This window comes from Crinia signifera, chromosome 4 (genome assembly GCF_055691185.1).
Source record: "Crinia signifera chromosome 4, ASM5569118v1, whole genome shotgun sequence".
Taxonomy (NCBI): Eukaryota; Metazoa; Chordata; class Amphibia; order Anura; family Myobatrachidae; genus Crinia; species Crinia signifera.
This window is the reverse complement of record NC_139220.1, coordinates 151,861,680-151,879,339: the sequence shown is the minus strand read 5'-3', so window position 1 is coordinate 151,879,339 and position 17,660 is coordinate 151,861,680. Positions and strand designations below refer to the sequence as shown.

General features: G+C 37.4%; 1 protein-coding gene across 4 annotated transcripts in view; it reads left to right on the top strand.

Annotated features, from left to right (window-relative positions):
• The window catches only part of TFEC (transcription factor EC), a 74,434-nt gene extending 58,293 nt beyond the window's left edge, over nucleotides 1-16,141 (top strand). For all 4 annotated transcript variants that reach the window (XM_083182785.1, XM_083182787.1, XM_083182788.1 and 1 more), the window contains 5 exons: nucleotides 1,210-1,330; nucleotides 4,445-4,495; nucleotides 7,280-7,355; nucleotides 8,915-9,062; nucleotides 11,823-16,141. In XM_083182785.1, coding sequence (XP_083038911.1) covers nucleotides 1,210-1,330; nucleotides 4,445-4,495; nucleotides 7,280-7,355; nucleotides 8,915-9,062; nucleotides 11,823-12,179 — 753 coding nt within the window. In that variant the 3' untranslated portion in view covers nucleotides 12,180-16,141. The remainder of the gene's footprint in view (nucleotides 1-1,209; nucleotides 1,331-4,444; nucleotides 4,496-7,279; nucleotides 7,356-8,914; nucleotides 9,063-11,822) is intronic.
• Nucleotides 16,142-17,660: the final 1,519 nt, after the last annotated feature.

Genomic DNA, 17,660 nt, shown 5'->3' with positions numbered 1-17,660 from the left:
CCCCATTTTTTATCTGGCCCTGAGGGTAAGGATGGAAGAAAAGAAAGGTGGTGGCAATAACCAATTGACACCTAGAAAGCGCAGCTGCACTCCAACTACAACAATTCCACAGTATTTCTCAATATTAGTGTATTTTTTATACTATATAAGGGTACTATATTACTGTATTTTATTTAAAAATTATATAGGGCAATTTCATAAACATTAAAAATACACAATTTCATTATCACAACAATACATAAAATAGACAAACAAGACATACAACATATAACATGTACCTACGAGGCAATGTATTGAGGCAATATTATAATGTCTCTATTGAGGCTTCTGTTTTGAATGACTCTTTATGAATGAGGCAATATTTATAGTTACCAGTCCACATTCAGATTTATAAGGGTCTCCTCTGGATCATTGTGGAGCCCCAACATATCCAGTCACCAGAGATTATCAGGAGTGGTCTCCGATTCTGGGATAATAAGCACAAAATCTTTATTGGACACTCAGCAGCCGGAGCGCTCACCCTCAGCAGAGGGAGGTAGCGGACTCAGAAAAAGAAACTGGGGTGATACAATGATCCAGAGGAGACCCTTATAAATCTGAATTGGGACTGATAACTATAAATATTGCCTCACTCATAAAGAGACATTCAAAACAGAAGCCTCATAAGCCTCAATAGAGACATAATAATATTGCCTCAATACATTGATTCATAGGATAGAGTACATGTTATATGTTGTATGTCTTGTTTGTCTATTTTATATATTGTTGTGATAATGAAATTGTGTATTTTTAATGTGTATGAAATTGCCCTATATAATTTTTAAATAAAATACAGTAATATAATGCATTGAGAAATACTGTGGAATTATTGTAGTTGGAGTGCAGCTGCGCTTTCTAGGTGTCAATTGATTATTGCCACCACCTTTCTTTTGTCTTGTATGTATAAGAGGTACACAATTCCTCCAAAAAGAGAGCTGCAATTACATTCCAGAAATAAAATAATTACATAAGGTGTAAATTGGATTAATATTACCTCCAGTGAGAAATCAGCGCTACTGTGTAACTTATAGCCACAATCTGTTGCTCTTTTACTTAGGATGGAAGAGCCTTACAGAACTATTTAGTTACTTAAGCCTTAGACTAGAATGTGCAATATTCCACATATGGTTTAACAATCTACTTAATTAATTATATTTTTTTGTGTTTTAGCTTCCACTGTCCAGTAACATTCTGGATGTTTACAATACTGATCAAAGCATTTCGGGGTCTAGTATGGGACTTTCCAATACATCCTGCACCACTGGGGTTGGTGTAAAGAGAGAAGTTACAGGTAATGTGACATGAATCTATAATCCACAAAAAGGCAAATTCCTTCTCAAATGGACAAAACCATGTGCACTGCAGGGGGACAGGGCCACCACTAGTAATGTTGGGGCCCAGGATTGACCTTCATCCCGGGCCCCCAGCGGCACCCCCCCCTCGTGCATGCCGGCACCCCCTCTCGCACGGCGGCACCCCGCCTCCCCATCCAATAACTATTACTTACCAACGGTGGCGGCAGCGCAGCATCTTCTCCCTCCGGGACTGGGGGCTCGGAGCACTCACTGCACAGTGCAGCCTGCAGAGTCCCTCTGTATCCTAGGCTCGGCGCTCTGGAGGCTGCACTGTGTATTGTGTGCGCCTGGCCACCGGTGCCGGGTGGGTGGGCTGATTTGTGCTGTGCAGGGGGTGGTGCTGTGCCACTGTGGGCAGCTGCCCGGGCCCCTCCACCCCCCCTTTCGGTGGCCCTGCAGGGGGAGGAGATGTAACGGTACTTGTGTAGTTTCAAGGCGCCAGCATGCGGGGCTCGCTTTGCTCGCCCACGCTGCGGGCTCGGTGGCTCGCTGCGCTCGCCACGCTATTTAAAAACAACTCCATGCTAACATGGATAGTGGAGGTATGAACTATCCATGTTGGCATGGAGTTAAGTTACTTTTTTGGACATATTTTGTGGCGAGAGTACACCCAGAAGTAGCACTGCGCCATGCTGGCGCCGTGAAACTACACAAGTACCGATGTAACGTGCAGAGAGAATTAGACTTGGGTGGGGTTTTACTTCAGTGTATATTGCAGTGTAAAAATAAAGCAGTCATTATTTTCCCTGCACAGAAACAAAATAACCCATCCAAATCTAATTTTCTCTGCAAATGTTACATCTGCCCCCCTGCAGTGCACATGGTTTTGTCCCTAGTGATATCGCCCTGTACCCACGTGAAAACATTCTGGCTAAAACCGCTCAGTGTGTATAGGGCTTAATGGCTCAATAAAAAAAAATCTAAATATTGGGCTTGTTTCTGCTTTGTTTAAAACACACAAACTGCAGGCAAATGGACAAAACCATGCTTCACTGCAGGTGGGGCAGATGTAACATCTTTATTATTATTACATGTGCAGAGATATTTAGATGTTGGTCAAGCAAAAGCAGCCAGCATTTACACTAAATAGAAACAATATAAATGTATTTGCTCCCGTTTGGCGCTTGGGTTTCACTGAATATACAATAAAATCTGTACGGCTGGGTAAAACCAATTATATTGAATTCATTTGGAAATGTTACACATTAGAGAACATTAAAAACTTATATATATAAAATCAATACGCTATTCCCATAGATAATCAATGATATAAAGTACACCAGTCCATAAAGAAAGAATGAGGGGCACTGAAGTTATAATAATATTATTTGGGTAACTTCAGTGCCACTTGATCCCCTCAGTTAGCGAAACCCAAGCGCCATTTTTTTTTCTTTGTACTTATTTCTCAAATAACTTTGAAGGAACTGAGGTTGCAGTGTGGTTGCGGTAACACACTGGTTCTGCTAGGTTGTTGTTGGATTTCTTTCAATTACGATATCTATTTCTTGTTGTCAATCTCTTACTGAACAATGCGGATAGTCTCTCCTTCCCTGCAGTGTAAACATTAATTTTCCACATTTTTAACGAAATAAAAAGCGCCCTGAAGTGAGCCCTTATTATAGATCTCTCAAATTATATTACAGTAGCTGATCAGGGGCAGCTACAGTACCTTAATGGGGGATATCGTTATGAGACTACTACTGGAAAATAATAGAACACTGATTACAAATACTGAAATATGAACATTTAGCAATTTAAGCTTTCAATACAGAAATGCCTTCTATTGCAGCTATATTAAACTACACCTAAGTACATCTGCAGCTTGAATTTTAGTCTCAATTCTCAGTGTATGACAGCTACTATATTCATTATAATTTACAAATAAGTAAAATACAAGTAAAATGTTTTATTCTTTTAGGACAACATTTTTATTTTATTTATTAAATAGATTTATTTAAAAGACTTGCATTAAAGTCAACCCTTAAAAAGCACATTTGTTAATATCCTAAAAATATTTTTTAGAAAATATACAGTATAGCTAAAATTAGTCTAATAAAAGCATTCTTACAGTGCTAGAATAATGCTTTCTTCACAGGAAAAATGCTAGCAATCTTTAGAATCACAGCTGCACGTGTTCTAGAAAAAATACTATTTTAGTAAAGACAGTGCAAAGATCAATACGTATGTTTACACTGTGCTCTTAGTTTAGAAACTTACAAACAATGCCGACCTTGTGATCAATATGAACATCATGCTTTTTTAAATCGAATTATTTTGGGAAACACAAGATTCTTTCAAATACTGGCTTAAGACCAACTGCATAAATTAATTATCTCCCGTTTAATGTGTTTCATGATAGAACAAATGGCTTTTTGAGAGTGTACAGAAAATCCATTCAATAAGTATCTATATTAACGGATTAACAGCTTGAAAAGTTACATTCAATTAGTACTCAACATTCTAAAACCTTTTACTGTTTATTAATGTCATGGAAATGAAACACAGCGTTCTTTCAGTGGAACTATTTAAGAAATCTGATTAGAGTTGAACTTGGGAATGCAAGAAGCCAGAGCTACTGTGGAATGGTTAAATACACTTTTTGTATGGACAAGTACTATGAATCTTGACATTATGATAAGCTTCACAAAAAAACAATAGTTTTATGCACGATTATTTTAACACTTAAATTGAATAAAAATGTTAGCCAAATTGGGGGGGAGGGGGGTGTTAGCCCACTTTAAAATAATTGATGGGCAAAAGCTTAATACCTCCATCTCATTTTTTTTGCATCTTATAACTGCTGAAATGGCAGTCCAGATATTAATCAGATTTTTCTTTACATCATTTTCAATCATAATCAGGAACCAATATGCAGGATTGCTTAAGAGGCCAATTTATCACCATCTGCATCTGAGGATGAGCCGTGATAACACTGGCCCAACTTGCAATGCAGCAATTGACTACATTGTGTGGATGTGTTGTCTTATCCGTAATAAAATACATTCAGATTCAGAATGTTAATGTAGACATTTTTACACATTTTTATACAGATAACAGAGCAATGGCCAAAGAGAGGCAGAAGAAGGACAACCATAACCTCAGTAAGTACACTACAGTACAATAGGAAATACTACCCTAATCATCATTGTTCCTTTTGTGAAAAAAGAAAAATCAGCTAAATATTTCTTACATAATATCTATTTGCACATTTGATTGGTCTTAAATTAAAATAATTTGTACATTAAAAGGATTAGGGGATATGTGGAAGATCTCTCTTTCAAGGAGAAGGCAGAAAAAACTATTAATTTCTCCTCATAAGTGATATAGGCCATTAAAGATTAGGACACCAATGGCACCGATTTCCATACAATTCCATAGATGAATGTTAAGGTGGTGTTACTTACTTGGTGGCCTCCATATACAGCAACACTATTGCGTCTTAAACAAGAGGCACCTGTACATACTCAAAGTGATCCTGAATTTGAAATCATTACATAAAGTTCTATACAGGGTTTAACAAAGTGTCTAGTAAAAAATCCAATATACTTATTAAACACTTCAGATCAACTTTCCCAGAATCCTTGCACTCTACAGTATATACAGCTTCAGACTCATTTGCACACAGATGTAAAATGTTGCACATCTTATTGATCAGTTTAAACCAACAAATTAGATTTGTCATTTTCATTGTTTTATTTATGTGAATAAGATGAAAAGTGTTTGAGACGGCCGTATCGCCGGGGCTAAAATGGAAATGTTTGGTGCAGTACAGTGTATTACCACACATCTGTAGGTAGGCTGGAAAATAGTGGATGATTGAGAAGTGCTACTATATAGGTCATTATTAGACTAGGGCAGGCATGTCCAAACTATGACCCTCCAGCTGTTGTGAAGCTACAAGTCCCATTATGCCTTGCCACAGTTTTGCTATTAGGGAATGCTAAAACTATGACAAGGCATGCTGGGATGTGTAGTTTCATAACAGCTGGAGGGCCACAGTTTGGACATGCCTGGACTAGGGCAATGCTATGGCAGTGGACATGTGTCCAGCATCCAGAGTGGGTGCAGCCAGCCACCACATTGGTTTCACTAAACATTAGAAAGCGCATGGGCTGGAATCCTTGATAAATATATATATAGTAAAAACTGCTAGTGCATGCATGATAATGTGCAAGGTTAATAGGAGCACTGTAAAAAATACACTATATTGCAGTATATGGTGACCTATGCATAATGTACAATTCAAGTGCACTGTCCGGATGTTGATCCTTAGAAGAGAAAGTGGGCTGGCAGGCAGTGAGACCCACAGGGAGTTTCCCCTGTCCCCTTATGGCCAAGACCAGCCCTGGCAGAGGATAATCAAGAAACACAAGTAGCATAATTACAGTTGTAACACAGCTGCTCTTAAACCAAGGCTGTGGTAAATGATATATGGACACCAATAGGTAACACTACCTTCACATTCATCTATGAGATAAGTTTTGTAATACAGATGGAGCGCCTCTAAACCTTGCCCGGGATTGCGAGCATCCCTGCACTGGCGATCGCCGGCACAGAGGCTCTTTATCTGACTGGGACGCGTGTGTGTCTCACACGCACATGCGTCCCAGTGTCAGGGTGGCGCCATGGTGGCATCCTGACCGTCTCCTCTTCAGGGAGACAGGCAGGTATAGGGGGGACGGTGGGGCAGCGAGAGGCACCAGGGGAGGCGGCATGGGAGGCGGCAGAGAAAGCGAGCGTCTCATGCGTGCGTGCCCCTGGTGAGAGCCGGCCGCTGGATGCAGGGGCTGGATAGAATCGCCAGCCCCTGCAAGAAAAAGGCCAGCTCCATCTGTATATTACCTTTTATGAGGTGAAATGAAAACAATTCTTCTGCCAAAATAATTGGTGAGTGTCCTCTCTAACGATTGATAGGAAAAATGCTATTATTTTCTGTAGCAAAAATACTGCTGCCCATCGTCAAATAATGACAAGTATGGACAAACAAAGGGCATGATTCTGGTTCACTTGCAAAAGCAAATTCTCTCTCTAATGGACAAAACCATGTGCACTGCAGGTGGGGCAGATGTATCAATGTAACATGTGCAGAGAGAGTTAGATTTGGGTGGGGTTTGTACTTCAAACTGATATCGACATTGCAGTGTAAAAATAAAGCAGTCAGTATTTACTCTGCACAAAAAAAGAAAATAACACCCAAATCTAACTCTTTCTGCACATGTTACAACTGCCCCACCTGCACATGGTTTTATCCATTAGAGAGAGAATTTGCTTTTGCGAGTGATTCAGGATCAGGCCCAAAATGTATAAAGGAAGCAGCACTAATACAGGTGAATAATATGCCAACTTCTAAGTTGTTCCATACAAGTAGCATACTGTATGATGATTTTAAATAAATACTGTACATATATATGTGTGTATATATATATATATATATATATATATATATATATATATATGTATAGATGAGCAATAGGTTAGGACCTGCAGAAAACTGAGGTCCTGTGAAGGAGGCTGCAAGCTTAAAGGCATTGATCAATACATGAACTAAATATCCACTGTTTATTACTGTTAGTTAATTTAGTGGGTGCAGAGTACCTGTGACTTCTATTTGAACAAGTGGTCGCAATATGCAGCAGTATCTGCTGCATTCCACAGGTAAATAAAGCACCAAGGAATTTATTTTAACATTTCAGAACCAAATTGTTCTTCATCAGGGGAATTTACATTGTTATGAAATGTTGGAATATGTGTTTCCCCAGAGTACCGCTGATACTCACCTGTTGTAGCCAGAGCAGTTTTCCCTTAGTACTTTGGAAGGCTGCTACTGCTATCTACAACTGTAATTTGGAATGGAACATCATGAATACTTACTTTCTATTTAACAGTTGAACGGCGGAGACGATATAATATTAACTACAGGATCAAAGAACTTGGAACAATGATCCCAAAGTCAAATGATCCGTAAGTTTATATCCGCTTTTTATTGGATAAAACAGTAATTAAATGTTTAAAGTAATTGTTTTGGCCTTTTTTAATATAATCCAATAATAAGCACACTTGTGACTGTCTAAGGCTATGTACAAACTGCCATTTACAATACAATTTTATTGCACATTAAACTCAAGTTTATTAGGTTTAATGAGTTTCTATAAACTTTTATAAGTATATTCAATTTGAATCCTATGAAACACCCATTTGAGTCAAAACAGGAAGGTGTTGTCTTGTTCAAGTTAATTGCATGTGGAAAACAATCTCATTTCTTAAGCTGTCTGCTCCTGCATCTCATCTCATAAAGATACAAATAGACTGTAAACAATCTCATTTAGTACAATTTTTTACATGTGCTTATACATTTTTGAACTTGCACTAGAAGCATATCCTAAAAGACTAAATGTTAGCCCAATGGGTACATACTGTATCTTGATATATTGTCCAAAAATGCATGTGCCATTGTGCAACTTCACATATTTACTTCCTGGAATAGATTTTTTTTAAAAGAAAATATATAAAGATACATGGAGACTGGCGGAGGGCAACAGAGGGCGGCTACAGCCTCGGACAGAACTGGGCATGCGAGCGTCTTCTGCGTGCGTGCCCCCTTCTGTTGACTGGTCGCAGCTGAAGGCGGTGGCGAATGGAGATAGAATCGCCGGGAGCAGCTCCATTGAGAGCTGTTCCATCTGTAGATAGATAAAATACATATTTGTTGAGTAATTTGCATCATTGCCATTCCTATATACTGTATGCATAGTACATCAGAATTTTCACTGCGTTCTACCCAATATTAATTTAATGGTATAATATACAAAGTATTTGTACAATTTAACCTATGGCAAGAGAAACTCATACTGTAATATCTCATCATTTATAAGATGTGTATTTACACTAGCTGTTGAATGTGTTTTACAGATAAGATTAGATTTAGGCCAATATATTTTATAATCTCAGGTTAGAAAAGAAATAAATAGCTGAATAGCTTTCTATGTATATTATACTTTCCTATTACGTACAGTTTTGAATAAGTATCACTATTCAGAACCTAGTTTATTTTACTTTTCACAATGAGCCCCTCTCTCTTTCCAGAAAAGAGTGACATATAAAGAATATTATGCTTAAAATGATCTTTTAAAATGTAATCTGAATTCTTTGGCAATGTACGTTTTCTACTCTATTAATGTATAAGTACTGCACATAGATTTTAATCTCAGAGTTAATAATAAAAGCAATTTTCACTTAAAATATAAAAACTGTAATGGTAGAATCATGATAATACATTTAGTACTCTCACAAAAAGTCTCTCTATTAGTTTCTTTTGACACATATTTTCATTCCAGGATCAATTTTACTATATAAGGACTTCTTAACTATTCTATTAAAATTTCCATTCAGAAGCAATAATATCTAACAGTGAATAATAGTCATGTAAATCATTATTTCAGGTTAATGTAAAAGATTTTGTAAGTTCTTATAAATTCTGCTGATGCGCACAATTGTGAAAAGGTTATTTCTCCATTTTGCAGTGATATGCGCTGGAACAAAGGAACTATTTTAAAAGCTTCAGTAGAATACATCAAGTGGCTACAAAGAGAACAACAAAGAGGTAGAGAATTAGAACACAGACAAAAAAAATTAGAACAAGCCAACCGAAGATTGCTGCTTCGTATTCAGGTTGGTTAAATATGATCAAAAATATCCTCAAATTCTTCTGCATCAATTTTGTCAGATTGTATCATTTATTTATAAACCCTGTCACGCTCTGTGGTCATTTGCAACTTCAAAATGTATTTAACCTTTCACAGGGACCTTTCAGCTGTATGAATGCATTCCAATAGGATTAAATAAACTGTACATTGGTTTGGACAGTACTGTATACTGTAGTTTGAAAACTTGCAGTACTTACAATTAAATATGTGTACATGTGGTATGGAATATAGATTGTAAGCTCCACTGGGGCAGGGACTAATGTGAATGTTCAAATATTCTCTGTACAGCGCTGCGGAATATGTATGCGCTATATAAGAAACTGTTAATAAATAAATATATTTGTGCTTGACTTGTAGTAGAATCTTCCAACACTCAATAAACAAGTTTGCTCATGCCATCTCTGCAGTATGTGCTTTGTGGTGCCAGTTGCAGTAAGATAGTTTGCCATATGAAACGTAAGTCTAGACTTACTTTTCAGACTTAAGAGAGCAAAAATGGTGAGCGGCCATCAAATGATTTTTACTCTGTGTGGCTGCATACGAGTGAATGTGTAAGCGTACACATCTGATCACATCATGTTACAGGGTTTAGCTCGGGAGGGGGGCGTTTGTTAGGGTGGCGTTTACCTGCTTGCTAATCAGTGAGCCTGGTGAGCAGGTCTGAATCGGGTCCAAAGTCAGGTGTGCAGCTACTGGCAATTAAAGAAGTTTTAGTATTAATAAGTATAATAATGGTGTTGTTGCCAGTGGCTGCTCCAGACCTGATGCTGCAGCACAGTTCAAAATTCAAACAGGGGAACCACAACAACTGTGACCCCAAATGCTGGCAAACATTGCTGGCCAGGGCTCGCAGAAAGTTTATGGGGCTTAGTTATTTGAATTTTGGACTGTAGTGCTGCTCTACCTGGAAACACCACTGGTTACTACCTAAATCTGCCATATTCATAGACGCAAATGTCAAAATATGGAGGAGTTTGAAAAAATACAAATGTACCAAAGAATATAGTGCAACCAATGATATATGTTATGGGCTAAAACAAATATAAAATAAAGGAGGGCATAAAAAAAAATTCAAATTAATATGGGCACATAATATATATTTATACAGTAATTTTGTTCTGCGCACTGCTGGTTTCTAGTCATACAGTGGCCCAATTTAAATTGGTGACACCCAGTGTGGCAACTGTGAGTGTTACTTGTGTGTGCCAAAGCCACACACATGTGTGTGGCATTTTGAGGATGTGACTGCTTGCCACCCCCCCCCCCCCTCTTCCCTCTATTATCCTCACACTGGTGGCTGGTCCGGTGCTCCAGGAACTTCAGGACACCCCCAGCTTCCCCAAGTAGCATGCTAATGATGTGTACATGAACATATCATCCATAACACCTAATGCCGATGCTCGGTGACACCATCTGAGAGACTGACATCAAAATAGCAAAGAAGTTCTGCTATCTTGATATCACCCCCTCATGTGAAGTCATGTGGTGCCATTGCCATTGGTGTGCAGTGTTTTTAAACTCCTGATTTGAATGAATAAATGGTTACTACTGTTTATGGTACTTGTTTAGTTTCACGGCGGCCAATATATCGGATGCGAGATCGGCCGATCTGATGTGATCCGATGTGATTTTTTACCTGTTCATAACCCCCCTATCCACTGCGCATAGAGTTCATTTTATATAGTGTGGCGAGCGCAGCGAGCCACCTTGCCCGACGTGTGGCGAGCAGATGCGGATTACTGCACTCACCACACTATATAAAATAAACTCCATGCGTAGTGGATAGTGGGGTTATGAACAGGTAAAAAATGGCATCGTATCGCATCGGATCGGCTGATATATATTGGCCTATTGGCATCCGATATATCGGCCGCCATGAAACTAAACAAGTACCTCTATGTCAGTTTGCTACTACCCAGTTTGTTTTATCACTGTTGTTTCCATTTGTAAAGTGGAATATGCTGTGCAATATCAAAAATTGTAAATATAAAACAAAAAATAGATGAGTGCTCTGTCTCCATGGTCCATTTATTTGCATTTTTTTTATTGCACAGAATATGTTGGATGAAGACAAGAAGTAAAGTGTAGGTACTGTAAGAACACCATAAAATCATCCAAATATTTCGATTTTTAGCACCTGCAATATATTGCATCTGATTCCCCTTGAACTCCCATGGTAGCTCCCAGGAGCCCTTTTACATGCAATAAATCACATGCAATTTATCGCATATAAAAATGGCACACCAAGTGTCAAACCATATGGAACTCCTCTTGGGAAGCTGCAAGGGGGAGACCAAGGGAAATCGGGTCTGACTTGTACCTTAGACAAGTCAGACCAGTGTATGCTCACCTTAAGTCTAGCACGTAATGTTTGCCCAAAGTACCAACATCTGTTCTCTCTTTGTCAGTGTTAATACTTTTGAGATGGTTTTTAGTTGTGTTGTTTGCAACAACAATGCAAGACTGGATACAGTGTTTACTTTGTTCTGCCCTAATCTTACAAATTTCTAATGCAGAAATTTGAACTTTCAGTAAATTAATAAAATCAACTGAAAATTAAATTGCAGTTAATATCAACTTTTATGTGGTAGATATTATCTTATGACTTTTATATTCAAATTACTGTAGAACAAATACAAACTATTCATATACAGTATGCCATTTAAATGAATTGCCTTATTTCAAGGTAATCAGTACTTAATTTTGTACTATTATGTCATTTTAGGAACTTGAAATACAAGCACGAGCTCATGGTCTGCCCATTCCGGCAATGTGCACAGTAGAACTAACTTCCCAGGTTATCAAGCAGCAAACATATGGAGAGAATATTTCAGAGGATTATGCGCATCAGCTTCCACTGTCTATTGGACAAACAACTGATATGTGTGATGGATCGACTGGATTTTCTGATCCCCTCTCACATTTTACAGATTTATCATTCAGCGCCGCTCTAAAGGAACAGATGTTAGAGGAAATGTCTCCGTATGGAACAGACCCCTTTCTGTCTACAACATCACCAGACCTTTCCAAAGGAAGCAGTAGGAGGAGCAGCTTCACGTCTGATGATGATGATGATCTGTGAAAAGACATTTTCTCACAGACAGCAACCAGAGACTACTGAACAATTACAAGTGCTTTATTGTAAAGAATGAGTACTGAATGAACAGCTTCATTTTCATTAACATGTATTTCAAGGTGACAAGTATGGAGGAATATATTATTCGCCCATTCAATTACATGGAACCTAAGTGATTTTCCACTGTTACAGCTTTAATTAGTAAATACTGGTCAAAATGTTTACCTCGGGGCTAAAATCATCTGGTGGCTAGGAAAAAGAGGTCTGAATTCATAATTAAATTTAAAAGGGCCGCTTATAATTAAGTTGCCATTTTGCTACTGTGGCAAATGGATCATCCTGTTAACAATTAAAATGAATTCTCTTTGAATAGCCATGAAAGCAGAAGATATTTACTGTAAAAAAATGGTCCTACAAACAATCCAATTATGTCTGATTTCCATTTTCTAACTTCCTTGTTGGTTGTCCATTCCTAGAAATGCTCTTTCTGCTGTGCTATATTCTACGGTCGCATCATTTCTTTTAAGCTACAGACATTTAATATTTTGTCATATCTGTTTGTTTGATGCCTTTTCATAAGAGCCATAATTGTGCTGATGCAGAGAGGAACACGAGTCAGTTTTGGAGACACTTCTTGCATGCTTCTGCTCTGCACCATAGCTGAGTGCATATTTAACAAGTTATTGTAGATGCAAATCTTTTGCATCTCCACTAGTTGCTAATGTGTAACTGGGTGGTGGTAGTTTGTTTGCGAGTAGGTGTGGACCATCCCTATCTGTGCACTTTGGGCCTAATTCATGATTGTATGGAATTTCACAGATGCAAGGAAGCCGCTATGCAACTCCATGTCATTAGGAGATAGATGCCTCCTGTTTCCATTTACAAGAGATCCACGTGCCGCATCTGAGGATGCTGCCTCAGATCACCATTGCCATGGTTTCAGGCACTGACCAGCCTGCGTATGCTAAAGCTTAGTTTGGTTATCCAAAGGACCTAGATACCTGGATCCAGAAAGTGTGATGCAGAATGGTTCTTCCGTCTGTGCCCAAACATCATATTTGTATGTAAACCATCAAATGTATGTACAAATATAAATTAGGAACTTAGGGCCTGACTCATTTGCAGATCCCTGCAATCACATAGGCACTTCCCAGAGAGAGTTTCGCATGTCTGTGAAAATATCACAGATTGGCCACCAGCTACAGATCCATATGCAACTCACTCACCTTTGAATAATTTTCCCAGTCTGTGCAAGTATAAGTCTGACCCTTCCACAAATCTTTGACACATTCAGGCTGATCTCACATACCCCATACCCTCCTCTAAAACGCCTGGGCACATCTGTGTTTTTCCAGACACTCTCAGAAAAGTGCCAGTTGTCACCCTCAAATATCTTAAATTGCAATGGGATTGCAAATAGAATAATTTCTGATTTTTGATCCTGTTTGGCCTCACGTATGCGCACTACGATCTGTTTGCATGTGCAGTAATTTGATCATCGATCACATTGCGCATTTGCACAACAGCGATCAAGTATGAATAACCCACTTAGTTTTATAGAAGTCATCTTCAGTATCATTTGTGTGGACTGTATTTCTGTCGCAACTATTTGAAAGCCAAGTGTTTGTGACTTTAATAAATTAATTCAACTAATAATAACAGTGCAAAGGTAAAATATGTCTTTCAATTTCAATAACATGAAACTAAAAGAATATATGTGGCATAGAAAATGTTTCTGTAATACTCCAAACAAAAGATTTTAACTGAATTATGTGCACTGAATTATCATGTTGAAGGAATAAATACACAAAGTTTTTATGGAAGAATTGTTACTGCAAATGGTAGGCCAAAGAGTCATTTGATTTTTTCAACAACTTTTTTATTTTTGTAATATTAGAAAAGTTTTCTATCGGTTTTTTAAAGGCTAAATTGATTGTTTAACAAAAAATTAAAGCTACATTTCTCTACTGAATAATACTGTACAACAAAGACTACATTTATAACTGTTTTTTTTTTCCACAGTGCAAAAGCTTGTTAAAGATATCAATTCCTTAAACAAGGATACTTTCATGCAATACAAAATATGAATTATGGCCATAAAATATTTTATATTTTGTACTTTTACTATTCTTATTTCACCAATTCCTATTACTAAGCATCAATAACTTTTCACATGCCCAGTAAAGAAAATAATTAGCATGTATGCTTTCTGGTTTTTTGTTTATCTGTTATCAGAAACTGACATGTACCAATCAAGAAAAGAGAGCTCTGGAATTATTATTACTACACTTTCTGACAACTGTTGGTAATGGTCTCTTTATTTACTGGAGGCTACACTTAAACTAAATCGTTGAAAGCAAATAGTTTCCAAATATAATCTTCTGCTCGGTCCACATTTGTTATGCAGTTTAAAGACGAAGATATTTCCACAAGCAAAAAACCCTTGCGGCATATTCATTTTATATGCCCTAAGGTGTGTGGCAGCGCTGGAGGGTACCTTGCGGCATTTGCTCCTCAGTTACTAAAATGCTTGGGAGACTAAGTAGATATAAGGAATAATTATTCCTTACGGATATTCAGCTCTCAGTAGACAATTTTGGAAACTATGGATTAAGAAATGTTTAACCCAAATGGTGTCTGCGGTATCCTCTCATCAAGAACTAATTTATCTAAATCCTTATTGTACAAAGTAGATAACTTAATTTAAAATGTGTATCTATGTTATTTTAATAACATACAAATACAATATCCTCAATCATTTTTTGTACAAACAAAAATGAATGTATAAAATACTGGAATTCTGTTTTGTGTATTGTACGTTTTATTCCTTTATTCACATATATAGATAGTTAGCACATCAGCTAATAGTATTTATTGGATGGCTTGTCCATATAATTGTTTGCTCTCATAGCAAATGTTAGATAAAAAAGGCAATTTTAAGCAAATTTATAAAGTGAATCGATATCTGTTTTTTTTTTTAAATAATGTAACTTGCTTAAAAATGTTTTATTGATTTAATAAAATGTATATTAAATAACTTTAAATTCAATCTGGATATTAAAACTTGATGCAATGTTGTTTTGGACATTGCAGAAATAGGTTTACATTACACAAATATTGAAATGTTTCTGTCCTGAGATCATGACGATAAACCTAGTTTCTTGTACAATATTGTATACATCTCATGTACAAGTGTACGGTTTTGGGAAAGTGAGATAGAGCACACTTGTACACACTTCGGTTATTTTGACCTACCCTAAAATTTACCAAGTTACATTAAGCTATTTTTCTAACTTTTTTAAATTGTTTTTGTTATAACGTTAAATTGTTTTTGATATAATAGCCTTTTTTCAATGCATTCATTATTATAGTGCCAACGAATTATCAGATTACAAATGATCAAAATTTATAGCCTTTCCCATGGACGAATTCCTTGTATTTCTAATACTTGTATACCTGATTACATTTTTTTGTGCTTGTTTTGGAATATAAATCTATCTTAACCCTTTGAGTGCCAAGTGATTTTGTCAAAATAGGTGTGAAAATTGCCAAGCAAACATTTTTATTCATCATAATGACCTGTAATGTTTACCTTATATAGGAAATATAATCTTTTATTACACATTTTTATTTGAATTTATATAACAAATGTGAGCAATGCTGGCATTTTTAGTGGCTATTTTGCATGTCTCTCACAGAGATGTTGGCACACAAAGGGTAAAAAAACCAAGAGTCTTATGTTTTGTAAATCTCTTACAGTATATATAAAACAAAAAAAATGGAACAGCAAAATACATTTAGCACAAACCATTGGAAAATGAACCACTACAGTACTTTATTACATTTTCTAGGAATTAGGATGTTCACACAGTGTTTTTTAAGATTAAAATTTATATTGACTATTAAAGTATTCTTTTTATAAGACTAAATAAAACTATTTTATACTACTTGTGTTTGTAAACTAATGATACAACAATGTATTATTCAACAATATTGGTATTAAAGATACTTCTAGGGAAACATTTTGTTGTTTAGCTTTATTATCACAGTTAATATCAACACATAACTTTTTGAATTTGGTTCAGATAACATTTAGGCAATGTGTTTGTGTTAGTCAGTGGCTTCAAAAGGGTGGTAGGGGAGGATTACTAATTACTCGGGTCCTGGCTTCCTGAATGGGTGTAGCGGGCAGCTGTGCTGGCCCCAGGTACTAGAGGGGGCATGGCCAATGAAGGGAAATGTGACCTGCCCCCTCCCCCCTTAGGAAATTTCTCTATGTGGCTGTTAAAAGTGCATGTTCTGCATTCAGAGGGAAGGCACTGCCACTGCAGCTGCCTCCCGGTTCCACTGCTGATGGGGGCCCTGGGTCCATGCATCGATCATGCATCCTCCAAGAATGTGAGCATGGCCACCATGTGCAGGTTATGATGCATCACTGTGTATAAAAAAAAAATCTAGATTTTTTTTTAAAGGGGTCGTGGACACACCTCAATTATTAGGTCACACACTCTTTAATACATTGCATGGGAAAGCTCTATATGCTCCTGGTGTCAGTGTGTGAATATGAGCTTTTTTTCTGGAAAATAATTGATTAATTACTTGCCATCTCAGATCTGCACAATCCATTACTTCTCATAATAATACCATGTTTGTGCCTTTTGCCAGTCACATGCAAATGCCTCTATAAAGTCCTTTTTGGTGTTTATCCATGCATTAGAATGTGCAAGGACTAATATACCCACTTTCAGCATCCATAAACTCTGAAATATCACTTGGTGCTTCTTTTAACTGTGTCATTGGTCATACCATCAAAATGTGCACCTGTACTATGGCAAATTCAGATTGTCCATCTGAGTATGGCCTCCAATGTGAACAATTTTGTGCATTTAAAAGAAAACAAAATAAAGCAGCACCTTTATAGGGTATGTGAGTCCTCCACCGATCCTCCGTGCGGTCGGCCCAAGATGGCACAAATTACCGACAAATCGCAGGGTATGGTGGTAAGTCCAATCCACATTTGTATTTGGTATGGATGAGGCAATGAATGTTGAAGCCCGTGGAGGTGGTGCACAGTCTGTTTGTTAAAGTCAATTTACAGATTCCGGGGGTTGGTTCAGGCTACAATCCGGCATAGATCAGCACATAAGGGGTAATCCAAGCAGCTCACTGATGCATTTTGCCACTGCAGGTGGCTTTATCAAAGGTGGGTAGCTGACTGTGTTGGGGCTGACTTTACATACCCAAGCATTGTTTGTCACATGGCTCATCAGCCCCAGCTGAGAAGATCCAATCCATTATAAATTTTTATAAAAATAAAGAACACACAGGAGGCAAAAAACAACATTTATATACATGTATAATGGAGCAAAGTTGCCAAAAGAAACTAATAGAATAAACCTTGTTTATTCCTTATCATTAGACTTTTCAAACACATATTCATACAACGGAGGTACAGCCTTGCTTATTACACCATAACAGGTGATCAGG